This window comes from Heptranchias perlo, chromosome 15, assembly GCF_035084215.1.
Source record: "Heptranchias perlo isolate sHepPer1 chromosome 15, sHepPer1.hap1, whole genome shotgun sequence".
Lineage (NCBI taxonomy): Eukaryota > Metazoa > Chordata > Chondrichthyes > Hexanchiformes > Hexanchidae > Heptranchias > Heptranchias perlo.
The window spans coordinates 54510984-54530058 of NC_090339.1; the positions used below are offsets into that span (position 1 = coordinate 54510984).

Sequence of the window (19075 nt, forward strand, 5' to 3'; positions counted from 1 at the left end):
TCAGCAAGGAGCACCAGGCTCTAAAATACACAGTCTCCATGCACCATTTAGAATAATGGCACATGTAAAATACATGGTTGGCATTTTAGGCTAGGGCTAGACATGAACATTCATTTGAAATCCCAGGGCGAGACCTTTTGGTGTGAATTTTTTTAATATATTCAAGGGCCAATATAGTCAGGCATCAAAAAATATCAGCTGATTTCTTTTGCAGTATTAACAGCTGAATGACATTTAGATAGTTGCCCATGTTAAGTAGATACATGGCAACAGGCTTACAACATGCCAATCCCACAACTAGCCAGCACTCAATGTCTAGGCTTGTAGACAGTACCAGAAGGTATCTGCAGAATTGCATCAGTGAGCACCTTCAGGTGAAATAGTAAACAGTCACCCTTAGAATTCTGAAACAGTACTATCAGCAGCACAGGGGAGGTTACTCCACTGTGCAATTGGATCTGGTCCTGCAGAACTAAAGATAATTTCTAAATTCTCGCTCAAATGTGTGGATGCTACTGAAACATGAATAAAGACTGCAATCATTTACACTGTCAATTTTATTTTTTTTCTTTAGTTACAGTAATTTAAAAAGAGCAGACCGGCTGGATGAAGTGATTTAGTCCCATCAGTATGGAATGATACTAAGTATACAGGGAATGATTGTGGTCACTTAACATGGTCACTTCACAACCCAAACCTGCAGAAAGATACCAGATGGGTCCCCATAAATAGGTGTAATCTGACAAAGTCCATGAATGTACAAGATATGTTACAAGTACAACACTGGTTCACACAACATTGACGTCTGTGACCATTTAGACAAACTTCTTGAATTCATCGTACAAGACCAGCACAAAAGCACCACCCATGCCTCTGAGCACATTGGACCAGGCACCCTTGAAGAAAGCATTGCCACCCTCATCCCGAAGGATCTTCTTCCAGCAGTCAATTGTTCCTTTATACATGATATCAGCTGAAAGCAGAAAACACAATTAACTTGGCCACCTCTTTCTAAACGAACTTTGGAAGTTTCCATTAAGTTTTTCAAATGTTACTCTGGTGTGCCTAAGGGGAAGCAAAGCTTAGGGACTACTTGCAATATCGCATTTATATAAAAAAGAGAATCAATACTATTTCTCACCCTATGGAATCTCATCATGCAATGGTGCAGTGCAAGCACTGCCTAAAACATGCTACCAATCCTAACCAGTGTGTACTTTGAACGAAGTACTCTGCCAAATCATTCCTTTGGGCCTCCCATAACAGTTAGGTTGTTGCCCCTCCACTCAGCCTGAACAGCAAAGTAAGAAAGCTGCATACAGTCTAAACATTTGTAGAGGTTATAGGTGCCAACTGAGTATTAAGGATGTAATGCTGAATATGATATCCAGTTCAATTTACAGCTAAACTCTTGAATAGGAATAGAATGCCTTATGTCCAGGGATCCGCTTTCAACCTACCTCCTCTCCGACCGGACTGCATCATCATACGACGGCGTACAGTGTCAAATGGATAGGAAGTCACACCAGCAACAGCTGTTACAGTCTGAGCTATCATCCAACTGATCATAATGTGGGTATTCTTTGGATCTGGGAGCATCCCTGGGAAAAAAAGTGGCAACACATTAGAAATTTAAAAAGATGCAGCTCATATCAAATACATGAACAAGAAGTTTCAATGCTTACCCTTAGCAGTATCATAGATGCCAAAGTATGCAGCTCTGTAGATGATGATGCCTTGTACAGACACATTGAAGCCCTGGTACAACCCTTTAACACCATCCGACTTGAAGATCTTGGTAAGACAGTTACCCAATCCCGAGAACTCCCTTTCTGCTGCAGACTTCCCAACATCAGCGGCCAGACGTGTTCGGGCAAAATCAAGGGGGTAGACAAAGCAGAGAGATGTAGCACCAGCAGCACCACCAGAAGCCAAGTTACCAGCGAAGTAACGCCAGAACTGATTCTTGTCAACACCGCCAAGGAAAAACTGTTTGTACACATCTTTGAAAGCAAAGTTGAGGGCCTGGGTGGGGAAGTATCTGATCACATTGGCCAAATTACCACGCCAGAAGGACAAGAAACCTTGCTCTTTTGGGATGCGTACAACACAGTCAATGATCCCTTTGTATTGCATTTCTACTGCTATCTGTTTGCTTGCATGTTGTACCTGTAAGGAGATAAAACAAATTAGCTGGGTAATCAGTGGTTATTTAAATAAATCAAATCCAGTTACACACCCATGACCTAGGAGTGAAATACCCAAACTGATACTACATGAGTGAGACCAACTTTCACCTCTGCCAGCCACACTAGAATGGAAACAGCTAGATGCTGTAACAGGAAAACTGTAGGGTTACATCCTGAAAGATCAAATGGGCTTCTTCATCCAAGCCTATGTAGTAGGCTGTTGGATGTCTCTGGGATTCATGACTGAACTGCACCTCAGGTGCCCATACATCAAAGCCCACCCATAAGCACTATTCGACAGGGTGACCCTGAGGCCTGGCAGAGATCGTACAAAAAAACTCTTCTGCACCTGGAAGATGCGTTTTAGTACTAGTGCGCAAGAGCATCGAGTTAACCATTGCAATGAATTCGTTCTTCAAGATGACCTTCGAGTACTGAAGTTACACGGTCTTATTGTAGTGTTAAAAAGGTCAGATTTTGCATACAATTAATCGTGCACTCGGCTAACGCGATTGAGAATGAAAATCCACTTCTGCAATACAAGATGCATAACCAGGAAACATGCTTGTGCGGTGCAGCTATGGCCTCAACACCGGCAGCTAGATAGTTGAAAATTTAGTTACCGCGCCAAATAGCAAACGTTGCCTTGCAATAGAACACTTTCCGGGAGGAACAAGGGTATTTAAGGTTTCTAAATTTCAACAGGACGAGAACCGGACTTCTAAAACGAGAGTGATCCCTGCCGGCCCTCCTGGGTTTCCGCAATGGTGCAGAATGGCGGTATCCACACGCGGTCAGTGGTTGCGTTACTTCGGCGCAATGGTTCGGAAACTTAGTCCGGGGGCATCTTACCTTTAGCTTCACCCGGTCCCCTGGCCCCCTCGCTACTGCCCATCTTTAAAAGGGAAAAGACCACTGGGCTTTGTGTTGCAAATGCACCCCCTCGGGTCCTTTTATCATTGGGGAAACTTCCCTTCAAATATCTCATCCGGTTTCGGATTCAGGAAGGGGAGCCTGCGGGTGTGACGATTGCAAAAAGGGCTTCCATCGGCTCTACCTTCATCAATGATTTTAAAAAAAACCATAAGAAAAAAATACTGCGGATGCTGGAAATCTGAAAGAAAACAAAATGCTGGAGAAGCTCAGCAAGTCAGGCGGCGTCTGCAGAGAAAGAAAGTTAACGTTGCAGGTTGAAGACCCTTCGTCGGAACACATCACTAATACTTGGCCGTAAGTCAACAGGCCGCGCTCCTTCTCCTTGTCACGACCTTGACTGCTTTACAAGTCGCATTTTTTGCGTGAATTTTTTTTGCCCCCCAAAGAGAATTTGTTTCGAATTATGGTCAATGTATTCAAAAATAAAAATGGCCATTTGTATTTATGCTGAACAGATACTCATTGCCCGCATTGACTAGATCACATTCGTTTTCTGGGAGGGGAGGAGGAGAGAGCTCCATTTTACATCTGCTTAAGACTTGATCCAATGGAGGAAAAAAATAAACCGGATTGGAAACAACTTCAAGTCTCATTTATAATCACGCAGACGTCTCGATAACTAGCAGTTTGCTTTGACACTGCGGCAAAAGCCCAACAGCCGCAACATTTTAATCTGCACAAATGGTCCAAGAAAGTGACTCTCCGGCAGAATCCCTTACCTGCAGCAGAAGCTTCACTCTCTCGATGGGAGCCACAGCCGTTTTGGAAATAGCAGCAGCCACACCGCCTGCAAGGAAATCCTTGGCGAAACCTATAAGCCTGTCGGACGCCATTTCGTTTTCTTTTTCCCACCCTCTCGAGTTGCTTGAAATACTTGTTTTGTCTTCTCTTAATTTTTTTTTTACAGAACGGGCTTAAAAGTTGGCGCTCCTATATTTAAAAAAAACACACAACCCGCCACTTAATTTCTGCCGGCGCCGACGAAATGGCCGATTTTGCAGCGGAAGAGAAGCTTTAAAGAGGCGCAGCTACCGCGAGAGCGCGCGAGCGTGCAGGGGCGCGGCAGCGGCGCCGCTGATTGGGCGGCGGCGGCGCTCCTTGCCGTGTGATTGACAGGTCCCGGGGTGGGCTCGCGCACTCCCGTCAGCTGTTCCATTGTCCCAGATGGGCGCGAGGTTACTAAGTAACAAAAAAAAAAGTGTTACAAAAAATAAAATCCTCTCCCGCCCCCGCCCCCGCCCCCTGTCTGGTCCCCGGCACTGAACTCCCAACAGCAACAATCTATTCAATGAAAGTTTGCCACAATGTTATCGTGACCATTGAGAAAAGCTCCAAATCAATAAGGGAGGGAATCGGTCACACATCCAAAGGTCACATTGCGACAAGGTTGCGTTTTCCCTTGTGCCCTTTTTTTGATGATCTTCAAGCAGCCGAACCGCTAATTTTTAAAAAAACTTATTTCTAAAGCATTGCGTGTAATTTAGTGATTACGAGATCGTAATCTAATTAAAGAGCGTAAAGCGCAAGAAGGAAATTAGAGTCGTGTCCATTCTTAATTTTTGAGCCTCTGGAACAGATTGGTGCTTTTTAAAACCTATTTTTTAAAAAAAGTTTAACAGTGCAAGTGTGGATTTCTTCTGTTTTACGTTTTGTTTTATGCTAGTGGTGACTGTCGGTTTGAATGTTGACTGCTAATATGTGATTACATTTAGCCTATTGGGTCAAGTCGTGTAAGTAGTGCCCAAGACATGCACTAGTCTTCTCCACACCAGTGGGCCAGGATTTACTGAGTGAGGAAGGAACTGCGCCTGCTGTTCGTTACGCTTGCACTTGCCCTTGCCCTTGCTCGTAGATTTTTCATGAGCTTTTGCGCTGGAAGTTGTTGTGAGTTAGAGATCCAAACAGGGCACCTGAGACTTGTGTGAACAGGGCAAGCAACTGTGTATCTCCTCAGCCAATCAGCTGAAGAATTGTTAATAAAAAGCACAGTGTCAGAACCAGGAAGTGTACGTTAGAAGTGAATTCAATGTCAAATCAGGTACAGAAAGCAAAGTAAAGAAAAGGAAAGAAAGATTGGATTAAGAGAGAGACACAAAAGAGTCAGAAAGAAAAAGTTTTTCAAAATTTTCACTTTATTTATTTATTTTTAAAGAAAAATCTGCAGGAGTTGGCCATCCGGCCCCTCGAGCCTGCTCCACCATTCAATCAGATCATGGCTGATCTTCGACCTCAACTCTACTTTCCCACCTGATCCCCATATCCCTTGATTCCCCGAGAGTCCAAATATCTATCTATCTCAGCCTTGGATATACTCATAGAATCATAAAAACATAGAAAGGATACAGCACGGAAGGAGGCCATTTGGCATTTCGAGTCCAAACCGGCTCTATGCGAGAGCAATCCAACTAGTCCTACTCCACCGCCCTCTCCCCGTAGTCCTGCAAATTTTTTCCTTTCAATAACTTATCTAGTTCCCTTTTGAAGGTCATGATTGAATCTGCCTCCATCACCCCCTTGGGCAGTGCATTACAGATTCTAACCACTCACTGTGTAAAAACGTTTTTCCTCATGTCACCTTTGGTTCTTTTGCCAATCACCTTAAATCTTTGTCCTCTGGTTCTTGACCCTTCCGCCAATGGGAACAGTTTCTCTCTACCTACTCTGTCTGGAACCTTCATGATTTTGAATACCTCTATCAAATCCCCTCGCAACCGCCTCTGTTCCATGGAGAACAACCCCAGCTTCTCCAGTCTATCCACGTAACTAAAGTCCCTCATCCCTGGAATCATTCTAGTTAAACTCTTCTGCACCGACTCTAAGGCCTTCACATCTTTTCTAAAGTGCGGTGCCCAAAACTGGACACAATACTCCAGTTGTGGCCGAACCAGTGTTTTATACTTTTGTACTCTATGCTTCTATTTATAAAGCCCAGGATCCCGTATGCTTTTTTAACTGCTTTCTCAACCTGCCCTGCCACCTTCAACGATTTGTGCACATATACCCCCAGATTTCTCTGTTCCTGTACTCCTTTTTGAATTGTGCCCTCTAGTTTATATTGTCTCTCCTCGTTCTTCCTACCGAAATGAATCACTTTGCATGTTTCTGCGTTAAATTTCATCTGCCAGGTGTCCGCCCATTCCACCAGCCTGTCTATATCCTCTTGAAGTCTATCACTATCCTCCTCACTGTTTACCAGCCTTCCAAGTTTTGTATCAACTGCAAATGACTCAGCATCCACAGCCCTCTCGGGTAGAGAATTCCAAAGATTCACAACCCTCTGCGTGAAGAAATTCCTTCTCACCTCAGTCTTGAATGGCCGACACCTTATCCTGCGACTATGCCCCCCTAGCCAGGAGAAAGAATCTCTCAGCATCTACCCTGTCAAGCCCCCTCATAATCTTATATGTTTCAATGAGATCACTTCTCATTCTTCTAAACTCCAGAGAGTATAGGCCCATTCTACTCAACCTCTCTTCATAGGACAACCCTCTCATCCCTGGAATTAATCCAGTGAACTTTTGTTGCACCGTCACCAAGGCAAGTAAATCCATCCTTAGATAAGGAGACTAAAACTGTACGCAGTACTCCAGGTGAGGTCTCACTAAAGCCCTGTACAACTGTAGTAAGACTTCCTTACTCTTGTACTCCAACCCCTTTGCAATAAAGGCCAACATGCCATTTGCTTTCCTAATTGCCTGCTGTACCTGCATACTAACTTTTTGAGTTTCTTGTACGAGCATACCCACGTCTCTCTGAAAAAACAACATTTAATAGTTTCTCACCATTTAAACAATATTCTGTTTTTCTATTCTTCCTACCAAAGTGAATAACTTCACATTTCCCCACATTATATGGCATCTGCCACCTTCCCGTCCACTCACTTAACCTGTCTATATCCCTTTGCAGACTCTTTGTGTTCTCCTCACAGCTTGCTTTGCCACCTAGCTTTGTATCATCAGCAAACTTGGATACGTTGCACTCGGTCCCTTCATCTAAGTCATTAACATAGATTGTAAATAGCTGAGGCCCAAGCACCGATCCCCTTGTGGCACCCCACTAGTTACAGACTGGGAATGACCCATTTATTCCTACTCTCTGTTTTCTGTCCTTTAGCCTATCCTCTATCCATGCCAATATATTAACCTCAACCCCATGAGCCCTTACCTTGTTTAATGCATCTGTCCATGACAGTATTGGTAGGAGTGACCATCGCACAGTCCTCATGGAGATTAAGTCCCGTCTTCGCACTGAGGATACCATCCAATGTGTTGCGTGGCACTACCACCGTGCGAAATGGGATAGATTCAGAACAGATCTAGCAGCTCAAAACTGGGCATCCATGAGGCGCTGTGGGCCATCAGCAGCAGCAGAATTGTATTCCAGCACAATCTGTAACCTCATGGCCCTGCATATTCCTCAATCTACCGTTACCAACAAGCCAGGGGATGAACCCTGGTTCAACGAGGAGTGTAGAAGAGCATACTAGGAGCAGCACCAGGCGTACCTAAAAATGAGGTGCCAACCTGGTGAAGCTACAACCCAGGACTACATGCATGCTAAACAGCGGAAACAACATGCAATAGACAGAGTTAAGAAATTCCACAACCAACAGATCAGATCAAAGCTCTGCAGTCTTGCCGCATCCAGTCGTGAATGGTGGTGGACAATTAAACAACTAACGGGAGGAGGAGGCTCTGTAAACATCCCCAACCTCAATGATGGCGGAATTCAGCAAGTGAGTGCAAAAGACAAGGCTGAAGCGTTTGCAACCATCTTCAGTCAGAAGTGCCGAGTGGCTGATCCATCTCGGCCTCCTCCAGATATCCCCACCATCACAGAAACCAGTCTTCAGCCAATTCGAATCACTCCACGTGATATCAAGAAATGGCTGAGTGCATTGGATACAGCAAAGGCTATGGGCCCCGACAACATCCCGGCTGTAGTACTGAAGACCTGTGCTCCAGAACTAGCTGCGCCTCTAGCAAAGCTGTTCCAGTACAGCTACAACACTGGCATCTACCCGACAATGTGGAAAATTGCCCAGGTATGTCCTGTCCACAAAAAGCAGGACAAATCCAATCCGGCCAACTACCGCCCCATCAGTCTACTCTCAATCATCAGCAAAGTGATGGAAGGTGTCTTCAACAGTGCTATCAAGCGGCACTTACTCACCAATAACCTGCTCACCGATGCTCAGTTTGAGTGCCGCCAGGACCACTCAGCTCCAGACCTCATTACAGCCTTGGTCCAAACATGGACAAAAGAGCTGAATTCCAGAGGTGAGGTGAGAGTTACTGCCCTTGACATCAAGGCAGCATTTGACCGAGTATGGCACCAAGGAGCCCTAGTAAAATTGAAATCAATGGGAATCAGGGGGAAAAGTCTCCAGTGGCTGGAGTCATACCTAGCACAAAGAAAGATGGTAGTGGTTGTTGGAGGCCAATCATCTCAGCCCCAGGACATTGCTGCAGGAGTTCCTCAGGGCAGTGTCCTAGGCCCAACCATCTTCAGCTGCTTCATCAATGACCTTCCCTCCATCATAAGGTCAGAAATGGGGATGTTCACTGATGATTGCACAGTGTTCAGTTCCATTCGTAACCCCTCAAACAATGAAGCTGTACGTGCCCGCATGCAGCAAGACCTGGACAACATCCAGGCTTGGGCTGATAAGTGGCAAGTAACACTTGCACCAGACAAGTGCTAGGCAATGACCATCACCAACAAGAGAGGGTCTAACCACCTCCCCTTAACATTCAACGGCATTATTATCACCGAATCCCCCACCATCAACATCCTGGGGGTCACCATTGACCAGAAATTTAACTGGACCAGCCATCTAAATAGTATGGCTTCCAGAGCAGGTCAGAGGCTGGGTATTCTGCAGCGAGTGACTCAACTTTTGACTCCCCAAAGCCTTTCCACCATCTACAAGGCACAAGTCAGGAGTGTGATGGAATACTCTCCACTTGCCTGGATGAATACAGCTCCAACAACACTCAAGAAGCTCAACACCATCTAGGACAAAGCATCCCACTTGATTAGCACCCCATCCACCACCCTAAACATTCACTCCCTTCACCACCAGTGCACAGTGGCTGCAGTGTGTACCATCCACAGGATGCATTGTAGCCACTCGCCAAGGCTTCTTTGACGGCATCTCCCAAACCCGTGACCTCTACCACCTAGAAGGACAAGAGCAGCTGCCCTTGTCCTTCTAGGTGGTAGAGGTCGTGGGTTTGGGAGGTGCTGTGAAGAAGCCTTGGCTGTAGTGCATCCTGTGGATGGTACACACTGCAGCCACAGTACACCAGTGGTGAAGGGAGTGAAAGTTTAGGGTGGTGGATGGGGTGCCAATCAAGCGGGCTGCTTTGTCCTGGATGGTGTCGAGCTTCTTGAGTGTTGTTGGAGCTGCACTCATCCAGGCAAGTGGAGAGTATTCCATCACACTTCTGACTTGTGCCTTACAGATAGTGGAAAGGCTTTGGGGAGTCAGGAGGTGAGTCACTCAGCTTCTAACCTGCTCTTGTGTACACAGTATTTATATGGCTGGTCCAGTTAAGTTTCTGGTCAATGGTGACCCGCAGGATGTTGATGGTGGGGGATTCAACAATGGTAATGCCGTTGAATGTCAAAGGGAGGTGGTTAGACTCTCTCATGTTGGAGATGGTCATTGCCTAACACTTGTCTGGCACAAATGTTACTTGCCACTTATCAGCCCAAGCCTGGATGTTGTCCAGGTCTTGCTGCATGTGGGCACGGACTGCTTCATTATCTGAGGGGTTGCGAATGGAACTGAACACTGTGCAGTCATCAGCGAACATCCCCATTTCTGACCTTATAATGGAGGGAAGGTCATTGATGAAGCAGCTGAAGATGGTTGGGCCTAGGACACTGCCTTGAGGAACTCCTGCAACAATGTCCTGGGGCTGAGATGATTGGCCTCCAACAACCACTACCATCTTCCTTTGTGCTAGGTATGACTCCAGCCACTGGAGACTTTTCCCCCTGATTCCCATTGACTTCAATTTTACTAGGGCTCCTTGGTGCCACACTCGGTCAAATGCTGCCTTGATGTCAAGGGCAGTCACTTTCACATCACCTCTGGAATTCAGCTCTTTTGTCCGTGTTTGGACCAAGGCTGTAATGAGGTCTGGAGCCAAGTGGTCCTGGCGGAACCCAAACTGAGCATCAGTGAGCAGGTTATTTCATTAAACCATGTTGACTCTGCCTAATCATATTATGCTTTTCTAAGTGCCCTGTTACCACTTCCTTAATAATGGATTCCAGCATTTTCCCGACAACCGATGTCAGGCTAACAGGTCCCTATTTCCCTGTTTTCTTTCTCCCTTCTTGAATAGCGGGGTAACACTTGCTACCTTCCAGTCCACTGGGACCGTTCCCGAATCTAATGAATTTTGGAAGATCATAACCAATACATCCACTATCTCTGCAGCCACCTCGTTTAGAACCCTAGGGTGTAGGCCATCAGGTCCAGTGGATTTGTCCCAGTAGTTTGTCCAGTACTTTTTCTCCAGTGATATTAATTGTTTTAAGTTCCTCACTCTCATTTATCCATTGGTTCCCTACTATTTTTGGTATGCTTTTTGTGTCTTCTACAGTGAAGACAAATACAAAATATTTGTTTAACGAATCTGCCATTTCCTGATTCCCCATTATAATTTCTCCGATCTCAGCCTCTAAGGGACCAAGGAATGAGACACCGCTGTTAGCCTCATCATTATTTTCACAGTAAATTCTGGACCAATTCTCTTTTTTGTTAACTACTGTTCCTTGTTCCCATGTGATGTCAGCTTCCAAGGGGTCCTTATCCACAGTGCTATTTTAAGTTAATCTTGGTTTTTCATCTTTCTATTTTCCATTTGAGTGTTATTGGAATTTTTATAGATCAGTTGGCTGCACTCTTGCCTCTAAGTTAGAAAATTGTGAGTTCTAATCTCACTTCAGGACTTAAAATATATCAGGCCAGATTTTGCTGCACCAGGGCATCTAACAGAGTCTGTCGTTAATTAGACTTGCCCCTGCACCCTACAGCTCAAAACATTTTTGCCCACAAAGTTGCTGATAGTGCAAGCTGATAACAGTGCTGCTCAGGAAACCGGGCATCTGGGACCTGAGTGAACAGGGCAACCAACAGGGTATCTCCTTAACCAGTGAGATTGAAGGATTGGGAAATAAACAGTGGAAGGACTGAGAAGGAGGGTGAATTCAATGTCAAATCAGGTACAGAAAGAGAAATAAAGAATGGGAAAGAAAGATTGGATTAAAGGAGGGAGAAAGCAAAAGTGGAAAAAAAAAATTAAATTTACAATTTGACATTTTTAAAATCTCCCTGAAAAACTCAAAACCTGAAGGAATGAGACTCCACACTTGTAATAGTTAATTTTCAGTGCTAGAGAGGTTGATTGCCAGTCATGAACACTTATCATGTTGTTCAAAGTGTACTTGCACTTGTAATTACTAGCCCTAAATATCTCCGGCACTTTTACTTCATATCTGCTGCACAAATACTTTACACCATTCAATGCATGTCAATGGTGAGGCAGACAGCAAAGATGCCATTTTCATGAAGCTAATGGTGAAGCAGCGCAACTCGGACAGCAACTTTTGGATAGTCCCATTTAACCGCGAATCTGCCCCTCACCTGAAGTTGCTGTGCCATTTACGCATAAATAATAGTGATGCCATTAGCCTCACCATTATTTTGACAGCAAAATCTGGCCCATAATCAATGCTATCATTCTATTGCTGTGCCAATGAATGCTGCAATGGGTGCTGTCCTACAGTTGAGGTGCTTGTTAAAGATCCCATGGTATTAAGGTGTCATCGTTGGATCAGTGGTAGCTTTCTTGCATGTGAGTCAGATGTTTGTGAGTTTAAGCCCCACTCTGGAGGCTTGAGCATATAATCTAGGTTGTCACTTCAGTGCAGTATTGATGTTGCATTGTCAGAAGTGCTGCCCTTCAGATGAGATGCTAAGTTGAGGCCCTACTTCTCACGTGGACTTAAAAATGTATCTATTCTTGAACGAGCAGGGAAGTTGTCCTGGCTAACACTTATCATTCAGTCAACAACACTTTTTGGCTTTTTGCTTTTCCTCACATTATTACATTTCAAAAGTACTTCATTGGCGGTGAAGCACTTTGGGACATCTTGAGGTCACGAAAGGTGCAATATAAATGCAAGTCTTTCCTTCTTTGAAAAAGAGCAGGGAGTCCTCTCAGTGTCATGGCAACTATTCCTTACTCAACAAACACCACCAAAAACAGTTTAATGTGTCATTTACCCTAACGCAATTTGAAAGTTTTCTCTATTTGTGAAATGGCTAGCGCATTTAGCTACTACATAAGAACAGTGATTGTACTTTAAAATAATTTATTTTACGTGTAGCACTTTGGGTCATTAAGGTGTATATAAATGTAAGTCTAGAATCTTGACTCCTGAGAATATGACCCAGTCAACTTGGTGCTTTTGCTTTGTAAGTTGACATATTGGGAGTGGGCTTAGTTCTCTTTCCTGTCTTTTATTTTAATGCAGGTATCACCCCATTCAAATGAATGCACTGAATAGTAATTTCTAGGCTGTAATCAGTTCACCTGATGTAACAATGTAATCTTACACATTCCTCTAAAAAAACCCAACAGTAAAAATGCAGTCAAAAACAAACCAGTCATAAAATAATTCCATCTCCCTCCCCTTTCTTTGCAGCCCGAGAGGTAAGGAAACAGGACTGAATTAAATTCTTATTGGTGTGGTTTCCCTTCCTACAAAGTTCTGCCCGAAAACAGGGGATGAGATGGTTAGAATAGATCACAAGGAGCTGTTAATACCATCACTTCACCCACAGCCCCAGTGGAAACAAAACTGATGATAACCAAAACAAAGACTAGAAAGAAACAGAATAAAAAAAGAGTATTAAAACAGGGAAAGGTAACGTACAAACAACTAGATCAAAGTCTGCAAAATGGTAGTTAGCCTAGCAAACCATAACCCTGATCACACATATGATTAAAATTACACCCAAACCAGACAAACTGGGAAACCAGAAAAGAACCAGACTGAACAACATGTCCTGTCATAGCAGAGGAATGATATTTGTGTATTACCAAGGAGATAACACTGTATCAGTGTAATGTAACCATCGTTGTGCTTGTGTAAACAATGTAATGTAGCCCAGCCCTGAAACTGAGTGTACCAGTGAAAAATGACAGAAGAGCTTAAAAAATAATGATAGCTGCTTTTACACTGCGGTTTGAGGGGTTGTCAACACCAGTGACTCCTGTAGTGTGGGGTCTCATGTGGCTGGTGCCACACTTGCTGGATGTGTTAAACCCCCACCATCAGCAAGACTAGGTGGAAAACAGATTTCCTGGCTGCCCAATTTAATGAATCCAGCATGTGTACTGCGGGGTTTCCAGCGGAGACCAGTGTCTCGTGAACTGATGGTGTAAACAGCCATTTGAGGCCAGTATAAAAGGAATTATAAAGGAATGAGGGCGGAATTGGCTAAAGTGGACTGGGTAAAAAGATTAGATGGTATGATGGTGGATAAGCAGTGGCAAACATTTAAAAAGATATTTTATGACTCGCAACAAAAATATATCCCTGTGAGGAGGAAAGACTCCACAAAAAGGATGAACCAACCATGGCTAACTAAGGAAGTCAAGGATGGTATCAGGTTAAAAGAAAAAGCATACAACATGGCAAAGATTACTGGTAAGCCCGAAGATTGGAAAACTTTAAAAACCAGCAAAGGATGACTAAAAGAATAATAAAGAGGGAGAAAATAAATTATGAGAGTAAACTAGCAAGAAATATAAAAAACTGACAGTAAAAGCTTCTACAAGTATATAAAAAGGAAGAGGGTAGCTAAAGTAAACATTGGTCCCTTAGAGGATGAGACTGGGGATTTAATAATGGAAAACAAGGAAATGGCAGAGGAATTGAACAGATATTTTGTATCTGTCTTCACAGTAGAAGACACTAATAATATACCAATAATAGTAGAAAATCAAGGGGCAAAGGGGAGGGAGGAACTAAAAACAGTCACTATCACTAGAGAAAAACTAATGGGTGTAAAAGCTGACAAGTCCCCTGGACCTGATGGCTTGCATCCGAGGGTCTTAAAGGAAGTGGCTACAGAGATAGTGGATGCATTGGTTGTAATCTTCCAAAATTCACTAGATTCTGGAAAGGTCCCAGTGGATTGGAAAACTGCAAACATAACACCCCTATTTAAGAAGGGAGTGAGACAGAAAGCAGGTAACTATAGACCAGTTAGCCTAACATCTGTCATTGGGAAAATGCTAGAATCCATTATTAAGGAAGTAGTAGCAGGACATTTGGAGACTCATAATACAATCAAGGAGAGTCAACCTGGTTTTATGAAGGGGAAATCATGTCTGACAAATTTATTAGAGTTCTTTGAGAAAGTAACGGGCAGGGTGGATAAAGGGGAACCAATGGATGCAGTATATTTGGATTTCCAAAAGGCATTCAATAAGGTGCCACGTAAAAGATTACTGCACAAGATAAGAGCTCATGGTGTTGGGGGTAATATACTGGCATGGATAGAGGATTGGCTAACGAACAGAAAACAAAGAGTCGGGATAAAAGGGTCATTTTCAAAATGGCAATCTGTAACTAGTGGGGTGCTGCAGGGATCAGTGCTGGGACTCAACTATTTACAATTTGAAACATACAAGATTCTGAGGGGACTTGATAGGGTAGATGCTGAGTGGATGTTACCCCTCATGGGGGAATCTAAAACTAGGAGGCATAGTCTCAGAATAAGGGGTTGCCCGTTTAAGATGGAAATGAGGAGGAATTTCTTCTCCCAGAGGGTCGTGAATCTTTGGAATTCTTTACCCTAAAAAGCTGTGGAGGCCGAGTCATTGAATACATTCAAGGCTGAGTTAGACAAATTTTTGATCAGCAAGGGAGTCAAAGGATATGGGGAAAAGGCGGGAAAATGGAGTTGAGGTAAAAATCAGATCAGCCATGATCTCATTAAATGGTGGAACGGGCTCGAGGGGCTGAATGGCCTACTCCTGCTCCTATCTCTTATGGTCTCTTATGGGTCTTATGGAACTAATAAGGTAGAAGACCATTACCCTCCTCTGATGGTTTAGTGGGTAAAAGAACCTTGGTGGAAACCTGGAACATACCTAGATTCCAAATCTGGTCTGTGCTGAGTTATTTGATCTCAGTTGAGCTGACAGTAAAATGCTGTTATGGACCTCAGTGTCCTTGGGTGAGGGAAGGGAAAAATCAGCCTTGATTCACCATACTAGATCGCTTTCCAGAGAAATTTCTGAAAAGTATTCACATGTAGCTATCTGGTGAGGACATGATTGGGGTCAGCATTGATTTCCCTCCCCCCATGGTCAAATAACCCACCACGATTTTTTGCACCATGGAACTATACCCCAGCATGAGTCACTGGACAGGAAGGAAGATAGTTTGGGGAAAATATAAGAAACACAAATACCATAAGAATGCAGGAATGGGATAAGGCCTTTTAGCCTACCCAGCTCATGCTGCCATTCAGATAATGTATTAGGACCATTTAAAAAAATTTCTTTTCTATTCCAAACCCATACAGCTCTGCTCTCTGATTCCACTGGGGGGAGTTCAGTAATTATGATAGAACTCATTGGTGCTAAATTTCCTGTTTATATAAGAGGCTGACTCAGCAACAATGGTGAAAATGTGCAAATGCCACTCTAATTTTACTGCATGCATGAATGTGCAGATAAGTGCAAAGTCTTGAGTGTCACAGTCTGGCCAGGACTTCTCTCAATATCGAAGGAGGGTTCATACTGGTAATGGTGAAAGCACAATGATGGGCAGTATGGCTGAGAGCACATCTATGGATAAGCCTATAGCAGCAACATGAGGGGAGGAGGGGAGTTGGGGAGCGATTGCTCCTCTAGATTGATTCGTGGGATGAGAGGGTTGTCCTTTGAGGATAGATTGAGTAGAATGGGCCTATACTCTCTAGAGTTTAGAAGAATGAGAGGTGATCTCATCGAAACATATAAGATTCTTAGGGGGCTTGACAGGGTAAATGCTGAGTGGTAGTTTCCCCTGGCTGGAGAGTCTAGAACTAGGGGGTATGGTTGCAGGATAAGGCGTCGGCCATTTAGGACTGAGATGAGGAGGAATTTCTTCACTCAGAGGGTTGTGAATCTTTGGAACTCTCTACCCCAGAGGGCTGTGGATGCTCGGTCATTGAGTATATTCAAGATTGAGATCGATAGATTTTTGGACACTAAGGGAATCAAGGGATATGGGGATCGTGCGGGAAAGTGGAGTTGAGGTCGAAGATCAACCATGATCTTATTGATTGGCAGAGCAGGCTCGAGGGGCTATATGGCCTACTCCTGTTCCTATTTCTTATGCTCTTATGTTCTTAAAACGGGCCCAACAATGTCCAATTTCCACTCCATAAGTCTGACGAAAAAAGAACAAATAACCAGAAATTATGGGAGCATTGTCCTCAGACGAAAACTTTATTTTGAAGTATTACGTATGGATCAGAATTTTATACAATAGGGATGAATGAAAAGTGCTTAGAACAGCAAATTTTACCCTTAAACCAAAGTTATGTTTCTGGTGAGGTAGACTCCAGATAGTATTTTATTTTATCGAAATGTTTATTGAATAGAATCGTTGAATTTTATAGCATAGAAACAAGCCATTTGACCTATCAAGTCTGCACAGGCCTTTATTGTTGGACGATATCCCACAATACATCCAATTGTGGGATGCTGTCCAATCCCACAATTCTGCTCGCTCCCTATACCCTTTCTCTTTATCAAACAACTTTAGATACAAAGTACATGAACAATAAAACATTGATTGGGCCAGACTTTGAACTTTCATATCCCGATGGCTGGGAAGACCAAGGGTTACAGTTAATGAAGCAAGTCTACGGCTAGAGCAATAGGAGCTCTGAGGCCTAACTTTCACTTTTTCCAGGGTTCAAAAGTAGGTTCATAACCTCTATGGGTGTCGTTAGCAAGGCTGGCATTTATTGCCCATCCCTGGTTGCCCTTGAGAAGGTGGTGGTGAGCCGCCTTCTTGAACCGCTGCAGTCCGTGTGGTGAAGGTTCTCCCATGGTGCTGTTAGGTGGGGAGTTCCAGAATTGTGACCCAGCGACGATAAAGGAACTGCGATATATGTTCAAGTCAGGATGGTGTGTGACTTGGAGGGGTGCTTGGAGGTGGTGATGTTCCCATGCATCTGCTGCCTTTGTCCTTCTAGAACATAGGAATGTAGAAACATAGAAACAAAGGAACAGGAGTAGGCCATTCAGCCCCTCGAGCCTGTTCTACTATTCAATTAGATCATGGCTGACAGTCATATTTTACTGGGTCTTCCTTAGTGAATCCCAGTAGGTTCACCTTTGGGTTGCAGCTTGCTACATGAGAACCGGGCTTTGGGAACCGGCAGTGCTAGCACTGGGCTTGCATAGGACAAGATCAGCTCTAATCTCGAGAATTACTTAGAATGTACATCACAGAAACAGGCCGTTCGGCCCAAAAGGTCTATGCTGGTGTTTATGCGAGCCTCCTCCCACCCTACTTTGTCTAACCCTATCAGCATAACCTTCTACTCCTTTCTCGAAAATGTATCACTTTGGTTTTCAAACATCAGCCCTCAGGTTCTGGTGGATCTGCCTGGGTGTCCCTGAGATCATCAGGTTCCTGCCCATCTATCATCAAATTTCTGTATTTTTGACTTACTAATTGTTTTATAGTAATAAAAACAATCACTGCAATTCTAACGCTGGATACTTTGAGTAGTTTGCTTAATTGGCAAATGCACTGTGTGATGTGGTACTAGGACATACAGACTAGGAAAGTCTTAAGTTCTATCTTTGGTCAGGGATTGAGTTAGCTGATCTCAACTGGGGTGGCAGAGGCACCATTGTCCTCAGCCTAGGGAGGGAGCAAAATCATTTGGATTTTCCTCTGCTGGTTCCTATTCATTGACTCCTGCACAGGCACAACCTTGATTACAAAGCTGTGATCCGTGGCTTTCATTTCAGGCCATTAACCTCCTCCAGTGGCTGAGGAAGGTCTGTACGAAACAGCACTGTGAAAATTGCTGGCTTGTCTGAACCAGTCTCCCACAGCCGTACAAGAGTGTCAGGGCTACTGCCTCCGACGCTTACCCGAATGTATGTTAAAATTCAAACAGGAAATGATCCTCAGAGTAGCAAAAGAGACCTCTATTAAGCCATCTCATTGAGAGTGCTGCATCAGTCCATGCCTGACTATTGATACGTCTTAGCAAAGAAAAAATGACAAAAATCATGGGTAGTTGTGAGGAAAATTTATACAGGTAGGTGAAAGGATTCTTCATTTGTGGAAATGAGAATTGAACTCAAGTGCGTGCAGACTGACTCCTGATATGTTTACCAAAGTTCTGTGGCATTCACTTACATGGAAGAAGAAGCTTGTGGCTTGGAACATAGGAACAGGATTAGGCCATTGGGGCCCTCGAGCCTGCTCCGCCATTCAATGAGATCATGACTGATCTGTACCTCAACTTCATTTACCCGCCATGGTTCCATATCCCTTGATACCCTTAATTTTAAAAAAAACTATCGATCTCAGTCTTGAAAGCTCCAATTATCCCAATATGCACAGCCTTTTGGGGGAAAGAGAGTTCCAGATTTCCACTACCCTTTATGTGAAGAAGTGCTTCCTGACTTTCTTCCTAAATGGCCTAGCTCTAATTTTAAGATTATGTCCCCTTGTTCTTGATTCATCCACCAGAGGAAATAGTTTCTCAGTATCTACCCTATCAAATCCTTTTAACATTTTAAACACTTGGACAATGCTATTTTAACAGTTCCTGCTGCACTGTACACATGTACCTCACACAAATGCTTTTGCGTTCCAATAACCAAAGCAGCGAC

At 43.8% G+C, this 19075-nt stretch overlaps 1 protein-coding gene across 1 annotated transcript; it reads right to left on the reverse strand.

The window, feature by feature from the left end:
- Positions 1–539: 539 nt before the first annotated feature.
- On the reverse strand, positions 540–4126 carry LOC137333114 (ADP/ATP translocase 1-like). The gene is made up of 4 exons (XM_067997258.1): positions 3845–4126; positions 1686–2169; positions 1461–1601; positions 540–973 (listed from the first exon to the last, which is right to left on the reverse strand). Exons 1-4 carry the CDS (start codon positions 3956–3958, stop codon positions 816–818), a joined length of 897 nt encoding a protein of 298 aa, XP_067853359.1. The 5' UTR covers positions 3959–4126; the 3' UTR covers positions 540–815.
- Positions 4127–19075: the final 14949 nt, after the last annotated feature.

Coding starts and splice junctions, on each gene's coding strand:
- LOC137333114 (XM_067997258.1), bottom strand. CDS start 3,958: ATGGCGTCCGACAGGCTTATAGGTTTCGCCAAGGATTTCCTTGCAGGC. Junction 1,602..1,685: donor CATCTATGATACTGCTAAGG/GTAAGCATTGAA, acceptor TTTTTTTCCCAG/GGATGCTCCCAGATCCAAAG. Junction 974..1,460: donor GCAGTCCGGTCGGAGAGGAG/GTAGGTTGAAAG, acceptor TTCTGCTTTCAG/CTGATATCATGTATAAAGGA.